The 20,649-nt window shown below is 33.9% G+C and overlaps 1 protein-coding gene across 4 annotated transcripts in view; it reads right to left on the reverse strand.

The window, feature by feature from the left end:
- REC114 (REC114 meiotic recombination protein) overlaps nt 1-20,649 on the reverse strand; it is a 97,328-nt gene that overhangs the window by 60,662 nt on the left and 16,017 nt on the right. For all 4 annotated transcript variants that reach the window (XM_031956647.1, XM_031956649.1, XM_031956648.1 and 1 more), the window contains exon 2: nt 8,525-8,614. In XM_031956647.1, coding sequence (XP_031812507.1) covers nt 8,525-8,614 — 90 coding nt within the window. The remainder of the gene's footprint in view (nt 1-8,524; nt 8,615-20,649) is intronic.

Below are 20,649 nucleotides of genomic sequence, written 5' to 3' on the forward strand. Positions count from 1 at the left end.
AAAGGTTCTGATAAAGGCCTCATTTCCAAAATATATAGAGGGCTGACTCTAATTTATAAGAAACCAAGCCATTCTCCAATTGATAAATGATCAAAGGATATGAACAGACAATTTTCAGATGATGAAATTGAAATCATTACCACTCATGTGAGTGTTCCAAATCATTATTAATCAGAGAAATGCAAATTAAGACAACTCTGAGATACCACTACACACCTGTCAGATTGGCTAAGATGACAGGAAAAAATAATGATGAGTGTTGGAGGGGATGTGGGAAAACTGGGACACTGATACATTGTTGGTGGAGCTGTGAACGAATCCAACCATTCTGGAGAGCAATCTAGAATTATGCCCAAAAAGTTATCAAACTGTGCATACCCTTTGATCCAGCAGTGTTTCTTTCTACTGGGCTTATACCCCAAGGAGATACTAAAGAAGGGAAAGGGACCAGTATGTGCCAAAATGTTTGTGGCAGCCCTGTTTGTAGTGGCTAGAAGCTGGAAACTGAGTGGATGCCCATCAATTGGATAATGGTTGGGTAAATTGTGGTATATGAATGTTATGGAATATTATTGTTCTGTAAGAAATGACCAGCAGGATGAATACAGAGAGGCTTGGAGAGAATTACATGAACTGATGCTAAGTGAAATGAGCAGAACCAAGAGATCATTATGTACGTCAACAACAATACTGTATGAAGATGTATTCTGATAGAAGTGGATTTCTTTGACAGAGACCTAATTCAGTTTCAATTGATCAATGATGGACAGAAGCAGCTACACCCAAAGAAAAAAACACTGGGAAATGAATGTAAACTGTTTGCATTTTTGTTTTTCTTCCCGGGTTATTTCTACCTTCTGAATCCAATTCTCCCTGTGCAACAAGAAAACTGGATCTGCACACATACATTGTATCTAGGATATACTAGGACATATTCAACATATATAGGACTGCTTGCCATCTAGGGGAGGGGGTGGAGGGTGGGAGGGAAAAATCGGAACAGAAGTGAGTGCAAGGGATAATGTTGTAAAAAAATTACCCTGGCATGGATTCTGTCAATAAAAAGTTACTATAATAAAAAAAATTTTTTTTTGAGGTATAGATGTAGAAACAGTATACCTGGGTCAAACTATGCAAAATTTAAAAGCTTCCGGCCCATAATTCCAAGTTCACAGGTAGTATTCTATGGAAGAAATCCAATCCAAATCATTACTAATTGAAGAATGGCAAATTAAAGCTAATCAAGTGCTTCACACTTTTTATGATTGATAGCTGACTAAAAGAATAAAATGACAAATGTTGGTAGGATTGTAGGAAAGAGGTACATTCATGCACTAATGGTGAAGCTGTCTGTGAATTGGACCAACTATGATAGAGATGGAATTCACTGATGCTTCACATTGATGTCTTAACGTATTTTTGAAACTATGTGGCTACAAAATAATTGTCATAAAGCAGTATCCTTTGGCAACTTCTATGCCTTTATAAGCATATTTAACACAAAGGAACAGTTTTTTCCAACTTTTTATAGTATTATGGAAAACAGAAAATACCAACTAATTGATTCAGAATCCACTAATATGATGTATCAATGATAACTAAAACATAATTTATTCCACACTGATTTGACTAGATTGATTAAAATCAAAGTGAATAAAGGATTATAAAATGTTCTTTTACTTGCAAAGAAGAAACTAATTTCCTCTTCCTTGAATATCTGAAATTTATAGTTTATATAATTCTATTTCTACACCATCAATGTGCTCCCATCAATATTACATCACTTAAATTAGAAAATTTCATTAGAATCTACCACATTACAGTGCTCAAATTGACTTATTTAGCAGGCTGGTCTACTTTTTTTGTTGCCTAATTGTTGTGGTAAGAAGTAATGAAAGCTCTTTCACTAAACATTCATGATGAAAAATAGAAAATTAATAATTGGTAGTTCCTTCAAATACAAAGGAAAAATAAAACTGATTTGTAAGTAATCTCAAAATGTGGATAAATGTGCAATGATTACAGGAATAATGTTAAGAAAATAAGTTAAAACCTAGAAAACTATAGGATTTCTTATAGTTATATAAAAATTGGGGCAGAAAGGGTGGGGAGAGAGAAAAATATTCAAATAATTTTGGAGTTTTTGCATGTTCTATCCACCTACAATAAAGTAAATTAGACATAATAAAAATGAAGTTTAAATTTTCCATATATGTCATATTAAAACATGTCCATTTTTAAGCATGGCATAGAAAAGTTTTCATTACCAATGGTATGCACAGTGATACATTTAATATTCTATAACATGAAATTTATTATTTTAAAATGCTACCCAAACATTTAATTGGTAAATTTTTAATTTCCTTATTTGTTTATTTATTTTTCAATAGTATTTTTTCCAATTGCATGTAAAAACAGCTTTCAACATTTATTCTTATAAGATTTTAAGTTCCAAATTTTCTTTTTTCCCCTCTGTCCTTTATCTTCCTCCTTCCCAAGACAGTGAGCAATCTAAGATAGGCTATATATATACAATCACTTTTTTAAGTTTTTTTTTTAATAACTTTTTATTGACAGAACCCATGCCAGGGTAAATTTTTACAACATTATCCCTTGCAGTCACTTCTGTTCCGATTTATAAGATATAAATAACCCGGGAAGAAGAACAAAAATGCAAGCAGTTTACATTCATTTCCTAGTGTTCTTTCTTTGGGTGTAGCTGCTTCTGTCTATCCTTGATCAATTGAAACTAAGTTAGATCTTCTCTTTGTCGAAGAAATCCACTTCCATAAGAATACATCCTCATACAGTATCGTTGTTAAGGTATATAATGATCTCCTGGTTCTGCTCATTTCGCTCAGCATCAGTTCATATAAGTCTCTCCAATCCTCTCTGTATTTGTCCTGCTGGTCATTTCTTACAGAACAATAATATTCCATAACATTCATATACCACAATTTACCCAACCATTCTCCAATCGATGGGCATCCATTCATTTTCCAGTTTCTAGCCACTACAAAAAGGGCTGCCACAAACATTTTGGCACATACAGGTCCCTTTCCCTTCTTTAGTATCTCTTTGGGGTATAAGCCCAGTAGAAACACTGCTGGATCAAAGGGTATGCACAGTTTGATAACTTTTTGGGCATAGTTCCAAATTGCTCTCCAGAATGGCTGGATGTGTTCACAATTCCACCAACAATGAATCAGTGTCCCTGTTTTCCCACATCCCCTCCAACATTCCGCATTATCTTTCCCTGTCGTTCTGGCCAGTGTGATAGGTGTGCAGTGGTATCTCAGAGTTGTCTTAATTTGCATTTCTCTAATCAATAGTGATTTGGAACACTCTTTCATATGAGTAGTAATAGTTTTTAATTTCATCATCTGAAAATTGTCTGTTCATATCCTTTGACCATTTATCAATTGGAGAATGGCTTGATTTCTTATAAATTAGAGTCAATTCTCTATATATTTTGGAAATGAGGCCTTTATCAGAACCTTTGACTGTAAAAATGTTTTCCCAGTTTATTGTTTCCCTTCTAATCTTTCCTGCATTAGTTTTGTTTGTACAAAAACTTTTCAATTTGATATAATCAAAATTTTCTGTTTTGTAGTCAGTAGTGCTCTCTAGTTCTTCTTTGGTCATAAAGTCCTTCCTCTTCCACAGGTCTGAGAGGTAAACTATCCTATGCTCTTCCAATTTATTTATGATCTCATTCTTTATGCCTAGATTATGAACCCATTTTGACCTTATCTTGGTGTACGGTGTTAAGTGTGGGTCAATGCCTAGTTTCTGCCATACTAATTTCCAATTTTCCCAGCAATTTTTCCTCAAATAATGCATTCTTATCCCAAAAACTGGGGTCTTTGGGTTTGTCAAACACTAGATAATTAAAGTTATTGGCTGTTTGTCCTTTGAACCTAACCTATTCCATTGATCAACTAGTCTATTTCTTAGCCAATACCAATACTTGTAATATAAGTTTAGATCTGGTACAGCTAGGCCGCCTTCATTTGATTTTTTTTCATTAATTCCCTTGAAATTCTTGACCTTTTGTTTTTCCATATGAATTTTGTTGTTATTTTTTCTAGGTCATCAAAATAGTTTTTGGGAAGTCTGATTGGTATAGCGCTAAATAAATAGATTAGTTTAGGTAGTATTGTCATCTTTATTATATTTGCTCGCCCGATCCAAGAGCATTTAATATTTTTCCAGTTGGTTAGATCAGACTTAATTTGTGTGGAAAGTGTTTTGTAGTTTTGCTCATAAAGTTTCTGATTTCGTGTACAATCATTTTAAATACATTTCCATATTATTCATGCTGTGAAAGAAAAATCAGAACAAAAGGAAAAACCACAAGAAATAAAAAGCAAAAAAAAAAAAAAAAAAAAAAAACCAGCAAAAACAGCATGCTTCAATCTGCATTTAGTCTCCATAGTTCCTTCTCTGGATGCAGATGGCATCTTCCAACCCAATCTATTGGAATTGTCCTGGATCAATGCGTTGCTGAGAAGAGTCAAGACTATTATAGCTGATCATCACACAGTCTTGATGTTACCGATGTTACTGTGTACAATGATCTCCTGATTCTGCTCATTTCACTCAGCATCAGTCATGTAAGTCTCTCCAGGCCTCTCTAAAATCATCCTGATCACAGAACAATAATATTCTATAACATTCATATACTATAACTTATTCAGCCATTCTCCAACTGAAAGGCATTCACTCAGTTTCCAGTTCCTTGCCACCACAAAAAGAGCTGTTACAAACATCCTTGCACATGTGGGTCCTTTCCCCTCCTCTATGATCTCCTTGGGATATAGACCCAAAAGTGATACTGTTTCACCTTAATCTCTGAATACATTTCTCCTTACTCCCCCTATCTGGTGGAGAATGACCCCTGTAACCAAGAATTTTTTTAAAAAGGGCCAAACTTGATGGTAATTATATTGCATTAAATTTCAGGTTTTTTGTTTTTTTTCCATTTATATTGTTTTAGTTATTGTGTATGATTTTTGCCCAATTCTACTGAACTCAAAATCAGTTCATTTAAGTCTTCTCACACTTGTATGAGTTCTCCATATTCACTGTGTACCAATGAATTTAATTCACAGACATTCCTAACTGCCTCCTGTTATTTTCAGCCCTCTCCCAAGTGGTATAAGAGATGCATACATGCCTCTATAAGACATTCAGCATCTTTTTTTCTACTTCTCTTAATATTACTACTTCCTAGTCCTTTCTTTGGTTACTATGGAGTACAGCTCTTATATTACTGGGCTGTGAGCTGGCACAAAAGATCCAGATCCTGTGCTGGTTTTATTCCCCTTCTATGTCAAAGACGTGAAACACATATCTTCAGCTTTGTTTATATGCTTCATTTTCTTGTATCTATTTTCAAACAGAGGAAAAAAGAATAGAATATAAGACAGTAAGATTGACTTTAATTCCTGGCAAAATTCTAAAACATATTATTAATATACTATTTGGTGAAGTTGTATTAAAGGTCATCATAAATAGTAAACAATATTTGTATAATACTTTTAGTTTGCAAAGCACTTTCTATCTATATATACACACATGAGCACATGCAAAATACCTTATTTTATCCTTAAAATATCCCTGTGAGAATCCCTATTTTACAGATTAAAAACTAAGGCACCTAGAGATTAAATGACCACAATTTCCAGGAAATAGAGAATTTAAATAACTATATCTCAGAAAAAATAATTGAACAAATTGTACTAAAATACAAAGAACAACTAATTCCAGCACTATATAAATCTTTAAAAATAAAAAAGCAGGGCCCTACCAAATCTCTCCTTTGATACAAATATGTTAATAATGTAATGATACAAATATATTATTAACAGCAGAGTCAAAAGGAAGAAAGAAAACAACAACCCAATATTCCAACTGAGCTGTGCTGCATTCAGTATGCCAACAAATTTGGAAAACTAAACAATGGCTACTAGATTGAAAAAGATCAGTTTATATTCCAATCCTAAAAAGAGCAATACCTAGGAATGATCAAATTACCAAATGATTGCATTCATTTCACATACCAGCAAGGTTATGTTTAAGATTTTGCAAACTAAGTTTCAATTAACACATGAACTGAGAATAACCAGAAGAGGAGGATGGTTTTCAAAGAGGCAGAGAAACTAGAGACCATGTTTCCAACACTTTCTGAATTACAGAGAAAGCAAGGGAGTTCCAGAAAAGCATCTACTTCTGCAACACTACACTAAAGCCACTATGTCAATCATTAAAAATATGGCAAATCCTCAGAGATGAGAATACTAGATCATCTCATTCCTCTTCTAAGGAATTTGAATGTTAGTTAAGAAGTAACAGTTAAGAGTTGAACATGGAACAATTGACTGGTTTAAGATTGATAAAGGAATATGACAAGACTGTTTTAACTTATATGCAGAGTACATTACCTGAAGTGCCAGCTGGGTGAATCAAAAGCAGAATTAAGTTGATCAGAAAAATATCAACAATTTCACATATGTGAATAGCACTCTGATGGCAGAAAATGAAGGAGAATTAAGAAGTTTCTTGATGAAGGTGAAAGATAAGAGTGTAAAAAATCTAAGATCTTGGCCAGCAGTGTCATCACTTCCTGGAACATTAAAGGAGAAGAAATGGAAGCAGTGTCAGATTTTATTTTCTTGGGCCTGAAGGTCACTGCAGACAGTGACTGAAGCCATAAAATTAAAAGAGACTTGTTCTTTGGAATGAAAGCTGTGACAAATCTGGACAGCAAACTAAAAAGCAGAAACATCACCTTGCCAACAAAGATCCATGGAGTCAAAACTAGAGTTTTCCCCCTCGTATGTTTGTGAGAGCTGGGCTACAAGGAAAGCTGAGAGCCGCAGAATCGACACTATCAAATTCTGATACAGAGGAAGACTTTTGAGAGTCCCTAGGACAAGAAGGAGATTATTTAAAGAAATCAATTCAGGCTAATCACTGGAAGGTCATATACAGAAAATGAAGCCTAAATACTTTGGCCACATAATGTGAAGATAGGACTCATGGGAAAAAGATCCTAATGTTGGCAAAGAGTGAAGGCAAAAGGAAAAGGGCATAGCAAAGGATGAAGTGGATAGACAAATGAAATAAGAAGCAATGAATATGAATATGAACTTGGACAATCTCCAAGGGAGAGTGAAGTACAGAAGGGCCCAATGGGCCAGGTCAAACACGACTAAACAACGAACAAACACCCCTACAACAGAGGGGAGAAGCCATAATCACCCTCAGATCACTCAGCCCATTGATCCAAGTGGAACTGGGAAGTGGCTACAGAGAGTGTGACAAGCTCTGAGAACACAGATCACCGCTGGTTCTGCCTGCCCTTTCTGCACCTCGGGTCCACCTCCTCCCCTGAATTACGTTGCTTTGACTGGTCCTGTTCTTCCTCAGATTTCCTCACTGGTTATAGGTTGCTGTGACATAATTTGTTCACCAGTCGCGCCACCATCATGACTTTCTCACAAGAAGGAGAAAGACTATTACAGACATTCTTTAAAGAACAGGATAAACAGATCAAAAACCTATGCAAAATCTTCTGGAACAAGCAGAACTCATTTAATCTAATAATGGCAAAAGGATTTTTAATGGCAATTTAGAACCAGGTTAGTGCTACTAGAAATTACAGGAGGGTTATCCTTAAGAAGCCCGGACACAATGGTCCATGCAAAAGATGCAAGGAAATAGAGGTAACCAGGCACTACATAGCTGCAGGCTTCAACAATATAGTAACTACCAAACACCTCACAAGAAATGGTCTGGGGGCTAGAATTGTATTTTAGAAGCTCACTTATTTCTAAGAAATGACAAACAAAGAATCCCCCAAAATACCCTGCAGAACTCTACCAGTTAACTAGCTTGTATTGCAACCAGAGCATGGAAATAAACTGTTTCCATCATCCTGTCTATTATTGGAGTTTGTTACTAAAGATGATTTCAGGGAGTCTAGAGAAGAGCTTAATTAAATAGTAATCCTTTCATTCAATTTCACAAAAGCAGTTATTTTGTCTATACAACTAAAAAACAGCATAATGACTTATCCCAATCTTTATTCTGAACTCCACTGAACAAGATGAGGAGGATTTTACAACAGTGGCATTAACCATAATAATAACAGAGGTACGAAGGCACAGTGAACAGCAGACCTGATTTGGAGCCAAGAAATCCTGGCTTCAAATCTTTCCTCTAACATATACTGGCTATGTGACTGAGCAAATCTATGCAATTTCCTCAACTGTAGAGAGCATGCCAACCCGGCATGAATAGATGGCGTTTCCTCACGAAGGAAACTCATCATATCAATAAAATCATAGGTCAAGTCCATATTTCTAGTAATAGTAGCGACTGTAACTGTCAGAACTGATTTAGATAGTATTTTTAAAGTTTGTGAAGCATTCTGCATGCATTATAAAAATCAAGACTGATACAAATCAAAGATAACTTAAAAATATGTTTATCATGAGACACTGATAACTAAACTTACCAGTAAGGTTGATCCTTGGGAGATGAAGAAATGACCTGATACAACTATGGTGAGAACAAGAGAACCAGATTTATCATTAGAATCAAATACCTACAAAAAAAGAGAAAGAGACAAAAAAAAAAAAAAAAGAGAGAAGATAAGTAAGACAGTTATGGTATGATGGAAAATACCCACAGTTACCTTCTTTGTTTATGACTTTATTCGTGAATGGCTATCTTTTTTCAGGACAGCATGGATTCCCAAATGTCTGAGAATTGCAACCTACAGTCTTTATTCTTTTCTTAACATCTAAAAAGAATAAAAGAATTTTTAATAATAAACTTTCTTTTATAAATTTTTATTGACTTATTGATTTGCACACTGCTTATATTTCTTCCTAAATTTCTCCTTGTTCCTCTTAGAGAGAATAATACATATAAAGACATTTTTTCAAAGGAGGAAGAGAAAAAAATTAACAAAACAAGAAAAACAAAAGCTACTTACATTCTAAGGGGGGAAGACAATATTTAAAGGAAGCTTAAAAGTAAGAGATTTGAGGAAAAATGAAGGTACCCAGGACAATGCACATGGTGGTAGAGGAAGTCCAGAATTTAGCTCAGAGGGAAATGAGACATAATTTGGCCTCAGTAACTGCCCTAAAATGGAGATTATGCAAAAATCTACTGAAGCACTATAGGCCACAAAGGTCAAGAATACTTTTGATTTGTGAATTCTAAGAGTTATTATGAGCTTCTAGGATGCTGGAATTTCTGGGGCATGGTAAAGAAAGTTCTGAGGTTAAGTCATGAGAACTATTTCTAAGAGAATTATTTCTTTGTAAGAGAATTATTTCTTTGTAACCTTTAACTACATAAGCTATTAAGAAATAGGTTTTGATTATATTTATAGATTTTATATGTGTATATACACACATACATATACATGCACATACTTAATACACATACATATACATACACCTGTCTATATATTTTGAATAGCCAACTTGCATGAGAAAAATATTTGCTTTCTTATCCTAGATGCATTTTGTTTGTACAAAACTTTTTCAAGTTCATAATTCATAATATATATAAAAAAGTTAAACACTTAGCAAAATTATCTATTGTATCTTGAATTTTATTATATAGAATTGATTCCTTTCTGTGGGTTTCCTTATAACTTGCAACATTATCGCATGATGTCTTAAATGTTTCTTTATTGGTTCCCTAGGATTTTCTAAACAAATCACCTATATTTTTTAAAATTCCATTTTATTTTCAGCACAGAATTCTCTCCTTTCTACCACCTCATTTGGAAAAGCAAAAAATAAAAACCATTATCAATCAATCAGTAAACATTACGCCCCTATTATGTGCTAGGTACTATGCTAAGCCTTGGAAATGACAAAAGATGCAAAAGACAGTCTGTTCTCCAAGTTTACAATCTAATAGAAGAAACAACATGTGAACAAACATATACAAACCAAGTTACATAAATAGGAATCAATTAATGAGAGAAAGCATTGAAATTAAAGAAAAGTTAGGAAAGGTTTCCCATGGAAGATGGGAGTTTTGTTGGGACTTAAAGAAAGACAGGGAGTCGAAGTGGAGAGAACAGTTTTCCAGATATAGGAGACAGTCAGAGATAAAGCGTAGAGCCTAGCCAAGCAAAACAAATTCCCACATTAACAACATGTACACACACAGCCCCTCTTATTCTGCCTTCCAACACCTTCTCCTTCCTATCTGAAGGTGGCTAGCATGTTTTATCATTAGTCCTCTGGAATTATAATTGGTTACTGTAATAATCACAGTTGCTAAAACTTTCAAAGTTGTCTTTACGATATGATTATTACTCTGGTTTTGCTCACTTTAATTTACTTTGCATCAGTTCTTCCCACTTTTCTCTAAAACCATTCCCTTCATCGTTTCTTACAGTATAATATTTCATCACATTTGTATACCATAATTTGTTGAGCCACTTTGCAAATGATGGGCATTCCCTGAATTTCCAAGTCTTTGCTACCATGAAAACATCTGTTAAAAATATTTTTGTACCAGTTCCAATTGTTCAGTGATGAAGAAAACCATATACACCCAGAGAGAGGCCTGTGGGAACTGATTGTAGACCATAACATAGTGTTTTCATTGTTTCTGTTAATGTTTGTTTGCATTTTGTTTCCCTTCTTAGGTTTTTTTTTTTCCTTTCTAGATCCGATTTTTCTTGTGTGGCAATATAACTATATAAATAGTATGTGTATGTATATAGCTGGATAGATAGATAGATAGATAGATTGGATTTAACATATATTTTAACAATTTAACATGTATTAGAACAATTTAACATGTATTAGACTACCTGCCATCTAGGGAAGAGGTGGAGGGAAGGAGGGGAAAATTTGGAACAGAAGGTTTTGCAAGGGTCAATGGTGAAAAATTACCAATGCATGTGTTTTGTAAATAAAAAACTATAATAAATAAATAAATTAAATATTTTGGGGTATATGGATCCTTTTCTTCTTTCTTTGATCTCTTTAGGGTATATATCTAGTATCAATATTGCCGGGTAAATGCTATGCAAAGTTTAATAGTTTTTTGGGCTTAGTTCCAAAATATTGAACAGAATGATTAATTAGTTCACAGTTCCAACAATTGTATATTAATGTGGCTATCTTCCCACAGCCCCTCCAGCATTTGCCGTTTTTTTTATCATCAAATTTGTCAATCTGATGGGTGTAAGAATTGTTTTTATTTGCATTTCTCTTAATTTTTGTGATTTGGAGCATCCACTCAATAGCTAGGGAGAGACTGACAGCTTTGATTTCTTCCTCTGAAAACCATCTGTTCATAGCCTTTAACCATTTATCAACCAAATATCTTGTAATTCTTATAAACTTAAATGTGTTCCATATCTATGTACACATAGATGTATTATATATATGTACACATATATATCTATTAGAAATAAGAAACTTAATCGATAAAACTTGCTGCACATATATATGTATTAGAAATAAGAAACTTAATCGATAAAACTTGCTGCAAAGATTTTTTCCAATTTCTTGCTTTTAATTTTAGTTGCACTGTTAATTTGTGCAAAAGCTTTTAAAACTTTATATAACCAAAATTATCCATTTTTACCTCCTAAGGATCTCTCTATCTTTTGTTTTTTAATAAAAGTCTTCCCCTATGTATAGATCTGACTGGTAATTTCTTCTATGATCCCCTAATTTACTTATGGTGCTAAGCTTGTCTAAATATCTAATTCACAGATCCATTTGGGGCTTGCTGTAAGATGCTGAGCTATAATCTAGTTTTTGCCAGACTGTTTTCTAGCTTTCCCAATAGTTTTTTTGTCAAATATTGAGTTCTGATTTTCATTTATAATCCATTATAAATTTATAAGAATACAAGCCATTCTCCAACTGATAAGTGGTCAAAGGATATGAACAGATAACTTCCAAAGAAATTAAAACCATTTCTAGTTATATAAGAAGGTGCTCCAAATCACTATTGATCAGAGAAATGCAAATTAAGACAACTGACTAGCAATACAAATTTCTCAGACTGACTAAGATGACAGGAAAAGACAAGGACAAATGTTGGCAGGAATATGGAAAAACTGGGACACTGATGCATTGTTGGTGGAATTGTGAATGAATCCAACTGTTCTGGAGAGCAATTTGGAATTATGCACAAAAAGTTATCAAATTCTGTATACCCTTTGACCCAGCAGTGCTACTACTGGGCTTATATCCCAAAAATCTTACAGGAGGAAAAAGACCCAACAAGTACAAAAATATTTGTGGCAGCCCTCTTTATAGTAGCCAGAAACTGGAAATTGAATGTATGCCAATCAACTGGAGAATGGCTGGATAAGTTATGGTATATGAATGTTATAGAATATTATTGTTCTGTAAGAAACTAGCAGGATAAATACAGAAAGGCTTGGAAAGACATGAATTGATGCTGAGTGAAATTAACAGAACCAAAAGAACACTGTACATGCCAACAAGATTATACAATGATCAAATCTGATGGATGTAGCTCTTTTCAATAATGAGGTGATTCAAGCCAGTTCCAATGATCTTGTGATGAAGAAAGCCATCAACCCCCAGAAACAGGATTTTGGGGACTGAGGGTAGATCACATCATAGTATTTTCACCTATTTTTTGTTATTGTTTGCTTGCTTTATTTCTCATTTTCTTTCCTTTTTGATCTGATTTTTCTTGTGCAGCTTAATAAATGTGGAAATATGTTTAGAACAGTACATGTTTAACATATATTGGATTACTTGCTGTCTAGGGAAGGGGGTGGAATACAAGGTTTTGCAAGGGTGAATGTTGAAAGTTATCTTTGCATATAATTTGAAAGTAAAAAGCTATTATTCAAAAAATTAAGAATTAATAAAAGAATAAAAGACAAAATTTTGCATCCAACAATGGAACTGATATATAAATTCTTGAACATAAATTTTTAAATAAACACTTGAAAAAAGTTAAACATTTAATAAAAAATTAGACGATAGAAATAATTGTTTCCGTAGCATCATCGCTTGTTCTTGGTATTACAGCATTCTCTAAAATAGTCACACAAGTGAGCCACAAGAAAAATCCATAACACTCTATGTTAGGACTCAGAAAAAGGACCACTGCAATCATGCATTAATTGTCACTGGAGTATGTATAACTCTGGACAAGATCAGGGGAACTACAGCTACAACATTTTTGCCATTCTTCACAGAATGGAAAGTAGTTATTAAGGTCACATTATTACTTAATTATGTAAATCTAATAGCTCAGACTGCTCAGCAGATAAATGCTTACACTTGTCTCCTTATCTACTAGGGGCTTGGAATTTTCATTCTGATTTAATACCAAATTCCTACATGCCATGATAATGGTAAAGCTTGGACCTGTGGTTTCATCATTTGTTGGTTAAGGAAAGTCCTTATGCTAATACATGTAGACACCTCTGAAATTTTTAGTTTCACAAAGTTGTCTGAGACATTGAGAGATTAAGCAACTTATTCTGGGTGGCTGGCAAGTCTTGAGCCCCTATCTCTCTATTCAACACACCATACTGTCTCTTTTGCTCTTGGTATTACAGGATTCTCTAAAAGAGAAATGCAAGTGAGATGTAAGAAAAGCCCATAATACCCTAAAATAGGACTCAGATGAAGGACGACTGTAATCATAGAGACCAGAAGGAAGTTAAGCAGGCTAGGAGCTGGAGATGGGTAAATTTCTGATTGAGAAAGGAGAGGAGGAAAGGAGAAGTAAAGGACAGACCTCTGCTTCAGATCTGGACAGATCTACTTCCCCACTCTCCCATCTTTCATGTAACCTTCCTATTTTACTCTATCCTACCTCTACTTTAGCCCTGCCCAGTTAGGGGAGGGCCTTGTGAAGTTCAAATGATCTGGAGGATGTTGGACTTCCTATATTCTATCAGCATCCTAGCTGCATCTCCAAGTCAGCTGACAGCAGGGTCTGTACCTGGAACCAAGGATAGATGATATAAGATTCCTGATGTTCAAGGAACTTTATAAAACCCTTATAAATGGAAAGAAGGGAGTTTCTAGTAAGCCAGAGCTGTGAGTTACCTCTGTGCCACCTTGTTTCTCTAAAACTTTTCCCTAGAATATATGATTTTGTAGGAGAGTAGGTCACAGACTTTTGGGGAAAGGGATTTTTATACCCACTGTTCTCACTGAACTATCCTTTCTAAATTCCTAACAATTCATCAATCACCCTTGTTTTTCTTCTCCTTCTAACTCGCTATCTGTATTATGAAGACATGATCACAAGTTTCAAAACTAGGAGAGAATTCACCCCACCTACTTCATTTCACAGATGAGGAAAGTGAAAACTTAACTGATTTGTTCAAGGTCCCACAACAAATGGCTAAGTCAGGATATGAACAGATCCCTCTAATTCCAAATTTAAAACCTTTGATTATATCATGATTTTTGACAATTTCAAGAGAAAGAAGTAAGGAGAAGAAATAATACTCAAATGTCTCTGTTTTGCTGCATGTTAGAAAACTAGCTAGAAATTCAGTTGGGCACAAAGTTAGAACTATTGTTAGAACTAAAACTGTACATCACCCATGTTCTCAATTATTCTAAGACAATCAACTCTAATAACTTCCTTTTTCATTCCCTTTCAAATAAAATGTACTTAAGTTTTTATGTTACACATATTTAATTTTATCAATTGCATTCTTTATTTTTCAATTAAATTTTTAAAAATGAGCACTTATTTCCCTTACTTCTATCCCACTGAAAAAGAAAGAAAAATACAAAATCCTTGTAACAAAAATATATAGATGAGCAAAACAAATTCCTATATCAGCAAATATATAGTGAGCATGGCCAAAATTGTGTCTCATTCTATATATTTAATCTCTAAACTTTTCAACAGGAGATGGGAATTTTCGTTATCAATCCTTTAGAATCATGGTTGAACATTGAGTTGATCAGAACTAAATCATTTTACAATGTCATTATAGTATAAATTGTTATTTACCTTGTACTCTGCATCATTCAAATTTTCATTTATTCAAAGATTTCTGGATAAGAGCAACTAATGCTTTTTCATTAGATGCAGAACTAAAAAACTAACAGTTTTTCTCAGCTAGCCAAAATAGCTCTCCATTTAGTCTCTCAGTTTCAAAAGTTTCACTAACAAGGTTCTCTATCCTACTACAACCAGCCTGTTCATGGCAATAAGAATCTTGGCCATCAAAGGATCACAGAGTCATTTACATGGTTAAGACTACAAGATACAAATATTACTAGCTGAAGTTGTCCAGGTGGGAGTGAACACAGATACACTGGACTTCAGGTGCTGTCATTTGCTGCACTAACTTGTAGCACTTCCCCACATCAGTTCTCCTTGACTCATAAAGTTATCGACCTACTTCAGAAACCAGGTAAGTATTAAATAATCCTCTGGAATGTGGTTGGTTGTTCAGACGAATGACCTGTCTCTGGCCACTTGTTAGCGATCCACCCATTAAGGTCTTGGGTTAGGGATTTACTGACTAGGAAGCCTGAGTAAGAGAATATCTTTACATCAACATGCTCTTCTCCTGGAATGCATAATTTTTCAGATTACTCTTTGAAGCTGGTGGAGTAGAATCACAAAACGATTTCAGTTTTCTACACAGGACAATTATAACACTATACTATTGCTATTGTTCTAACACGCAATAAAAATTAAAACTAGATATTATACTGGACATGAAATTCAAATCTCTCTCTCTTTTTTTTTGCTGAGGCAATTAAGATTAAGTGACTTGCCCAAGGTCACACAGTTAGGAAGTGTTAAGTGTCTGAGATCATATTTGAACTCAGGTTCTCCTGATTTCAGGGCTGGTGCTCTATCCACTGCGCCATCCAGCTGCCCCAAAATCCAAATATCTGTACAAAATATGCGCTTGTTTATTTCTGGCTGTCAAATTTTATTCTAGGAACTGACAAATAAGCACTTACTTGAAATATTTTAAATCCAAACAGAATAAATAATTCAAAGTTGAGAAATGTTTTTATTTCAGTGACCAAGCTAAAGGTCAAGAACAAAAATTTGAACATGCAACAAATGTAACATATATTAGTTTTGAATTTTTTAGGCATGTCAGTTGTGCTAAATTACACATAATCCAAAATCGATACCACTTAGTTACTGCAGAACTTTCAGATTAAAACTAGCATATATTATGACAGTTGGTTTATGCCTTTCAAAGACATGAAATATCACAGCAGCTTTTCAGCAATGGCTTATGCTTATGATAAAAAAACAAGTATCACTTCATATAACATTGTGGTATTTTTCACATTTGGTACCACCAATTTCTACTCACTGTATACTGTTCAGCAATGGTATCAAATTCAAATGGAAATGGGGACCACTGAACTGTACATGAGGATCCCTACGGGTCTCATCTTGACTTAGAAAAATCAAATATTAACATTATATGTGTTTTACTGTACCTTTATTCTGTTAAATATTACATCATTACATTTTAATCTAGTTCATAAACATATTCAATCATTTTTTCACTTGTGTCTAGCTTTTTGTAACCCCATTTGTAAGGTCCCATTTTCTTGGCAAAGATACCAGAGCAATTTCCACATTCTTTTCCAGCTCATTTTTTTATATATGAGGAACTGAGGCAAACAGGGTGAAGTCATTTGCCAACAGGTTAAGTAACTTGCCCAGGATCATACTCCTAGAAAGTACCTGAGGCCATGTTTGAACTCTGGTGATGAGTCTTCCTGACTTCTGAGGGCCCAGCACTCTATCCTGCACCACCTAGCTGCCCATCAGAAGTATTGAAGGCTTATAATTAAAAGTGCTTTATGGTTTCATGTATCAAGAGAAAAGAAAAAAAAATCAGCATATACATATATATGTATATATCATAGGTACTTTAAACAAAAATATCTCCAATTATTTAAGATGAATTATACAATTATTAGAATTTTCTTAATTTTTTCCCTTGAGGATTTTTAAATTATTATAGTTTTTTATTGACAGAACATATGCATGGGTAATTTTTCAACATTGACCTTTGCAAACACTTCTGTTCCAACTTTTCCCTTCCTTCCCTCCACTCCTTCCCCTAGATGGCAGGCAGTCTCATACATATTAAACATGTTAAAGCATATCTTAAATACAATATATGTGTACATATTTGTACGGTTATGGCTAGAAATAGTTTCAATTTCTTCATCTGTGAATTATCTGTCATATCCTTTGACCGTTTTATCAATTGGAGAATCGCTTGATTAAAATTTTCATATTAAGACAAAATTACATTTTATAGGATCATGACTTTGGAACTACCAATTAAAGTGATTTAGTATTGAGACAAGATTTGAACACATTAAATTTTATTCATTTACTGGTTTTGTGATCATCAAACATGATATATATATGAAAAGTCATTATAGATAAAAATTGCCCACAATATAAATGCAAATTCTTAAATTCCTCACATAAGTTTTTTTACACTGATCCAAACTACCGAATTTTACAATATAAAATCCTGAAGTGAACAAAAATCTCAAGTAGGTCATCAGCTGCTTCCCTACTAAGTAGCTGAGGAAGCTCTTATGAATTATTTCAATAAACTTACAGATTATATCACACTAATGAAAAGTGATCTTGCTTTTCAAATCAAGTCTAGAATTGTATTTTCATGAATAGAAAGGTCCTGATGTTTTACGGGAAAGCAAACAAAACAATTTTAAAATGCATTCAGATAAAACTGATAATAGGAAAGAGAGAGAAAGGGAGTAAAGGGAGAAAGGAAGGAAGGAAGGAAAGAAAGGAAAGAAGGATGGAGGGAGGGAGGGAGGGAAGGATAAACAAACATTCCAGCTCTCTGTAGCAAAAATCTTAGGCATCAAAGCATGAGATTTGATTAACCTTAATTTTAACACCCATTTCTATGAATGTGATTATTGTTTATTAAATTATCCTATCTTTTTCAATTCAGCTATCAATATTTGACTCAGTCACCTCAATTAACAGTCATAAATAGTTTTGACTGGAAAACTTTCCTTTTAGCCTAAATACCTTTTCTATATAATAAGCTAAAAACAAATTATTTTAAAGCATTATGTATCTGGATTAAAGGAGAAATTAATATTGTTAGATCTTATGTCTTTGAATCTCTCAACTGTATCCATTCTGCTTCTCTTTCTTTGAAGAACAAAGATTCTACTCCTTGATTCTTCAAACGAGGTATGTCTACTCTTCTAAATCAAAAGTTAATAAAACCCATATATATAGAGCGCCAGGAGGTAAGATCCATTGCAAGTTTTGAGCCTTATAGTAACTTGGCTCACCAAAACTCCCTTATTGAAATATCAGAGACTACTAGTCAATATAATAAATTAATAATCTAGTGACTGAAGCAAAATGCAAATACTACTCTTTGGATTAAAAACTAAAGCTTTGTATTTAGGACAGGAAAGAATGTCCACAGGGAGACTAAAGGTATTTGGCAAAAAGATATCTAAGATAATGATATAATAAACTTTACTCTGATGCGTATCTCAACTATTTACATCTCTGTCTAAGTAACCAAGATCGGGACTTAAGGGGTTTAATAATTTACATCATAGTAGAATTTTGTTAGGCTATAGGAATTTTAAAAGAGTGTACTTTGTATCAAACCTATGAGCATTTGAGGTATATGCTTGCTTACACCAAGATAAAGTCAAAATGCGTTCATGACCTAGTTATAAAGAATGAGATTATAAATAAATTAGAAGAACATAGGATAGGAACACTCCAAAGCAGAAAAAGTGTTATCTTCTAAGGCAATTAATTTAACTTCTATATAGCTTTAATTGTTAGAAAGTTTTTCTTTATGTAATACCTAATTTTTAACTGAAATATCTTTTACCTATTATTCCAAATTCTGCCTTATAGTAAGTACCCTGCAGCTTAAGTCTAATCCATCTTTCATTATGATAGCCTTCCAAATAACTAAAAACATCTACCATAACTTCCAAGTCTGTTTCTCTTCTTCAGACTAAACACCCCTCGTTCCTTCAATCTTGCCTCCTACTCAAGGCTCTTCATTCTAAGTCATCCTCTTCTAGGTTATTATTATCATATTATAATAATAACTAATACCCATATAATACTTAACTATGTTAGGCATTGTGCTAAGTGCTTTATAATTACTATCTCATTTGATTTTCATGAGGAAACTGAGCCAAAGAGAGGCTAAGTGACATGCCCAGAATCATACAGCATACAAGAAGTCAGGTCTTCCTGACTCCAGGTATAACACTATCCATTCTGCTAATATCCTCCTTAAAATGTAGTGTTCAGAATGCCTCGGATTTGACCACATACATTTGTAGTCTGGCCACTCTGCTAGTAAAAAAACGAACTCTTGAAAACAGAGACAGTTTCCTTTGTCTTTCTGTCCACTGTACCTGGTAGCGCCTTAAACCCTACTTCTCTTAACACTGCCCTAGTTCTTCGGTTGCCATCCTGTACATGTTAAGCTTGCAATCCACTAAAAACCTCCTTCACATGTAAACTATTGTCTAGACATGCTTTGCCAAACATTCATGAATAATGTCACCAATTTAGAAGCTGGACTAAATTTAGAATATGTACTAAATAAGTGACAAACTGGCATATGACCCTCCTTCAATTTCACACAAGGAAATATTTCTTGATTCATTTCTCAGATGCCACATTGAGGAGGCTCCCAAGTTGGAGTCACTTTAAGTACAGTCATTTTAATACTTTTCATTCTGATTTGCCAAAAGGATACCAACCTTCTGCCATGAATACATACAGCCATGAATCACTGAAGGGGATCTCAGAAGAGATTACAAACAACTCAAATTACAGATACTTCAAGGAGCAATAGAAAGAAACATAATGGGTAGCTAAGTTTCACCATCTTATTATTAATAATGAGTTTTAGTCAAGAAGAATCAACAAGTACATCTAAGATATTTATAACCTGAAAAAGAGAGGGACTTGTGAAGAATGTTTAATGTCAATGGGAAAACCCAACCAATTTAATGATATGCTCCAGATCAAGATAAAAGGAAAAGGAAAAGAAAGAGAAAGGGGAATAAACATTTAAATAGTACCTACTAATGCGAAGTACAGTGGTAAATGCTTTACAAATACTATCTCATTTGATGAAGTGGGGGGAAAAAACATGCACAAGAGTCATAATGGGTAAAACTGCATGGAGGAGTTACAGGAACTCATACACAGTGATGAAATCATATCATAAAAAAACAGGCTTTTAAAAAAATTTCATGTCAACTATTATATCTTTAAACTAGTCTTTTGTTACTAAGCCTACTAAAAACTTCTTAGATCACATTTTTTTCCCTGGAGACACAAACAAAAAGTTCAATATTTAGGAATTTATTTTTGCTACTGATACTGAACTCTTATCTGCCACTATCCTTCATGGGAAAAACACATTTGTCACAATGAACTTCAGTTATTGCTTCAAGCAAACAGAAGAAACCATAAGTCATCCCCACTTATGAATGAATAGACTTTATTTTAAGTCAGTTATTTAGATGTGTTTTCCTATAAAAAAAAAAACACCATTGTAAAAGGTGGTTAAAAGTATAATTGAAAGTT

The sequence above is a fragment of the Sarcophilus harrisii genome, chromosome 2 (genome assembly GCF_902635505.1).
Source record: "Sarcophilus harrisii chromosome 2, mSarHar1.11, whole genome shotgun sequence".
Taxonomy (NCBI): Eukaryota; Metazoa; Chordata; class Mammalia; order Dasyuromorphia; family Dasyuridae; genus Sarcophilus; species Sarcophilus harrisii.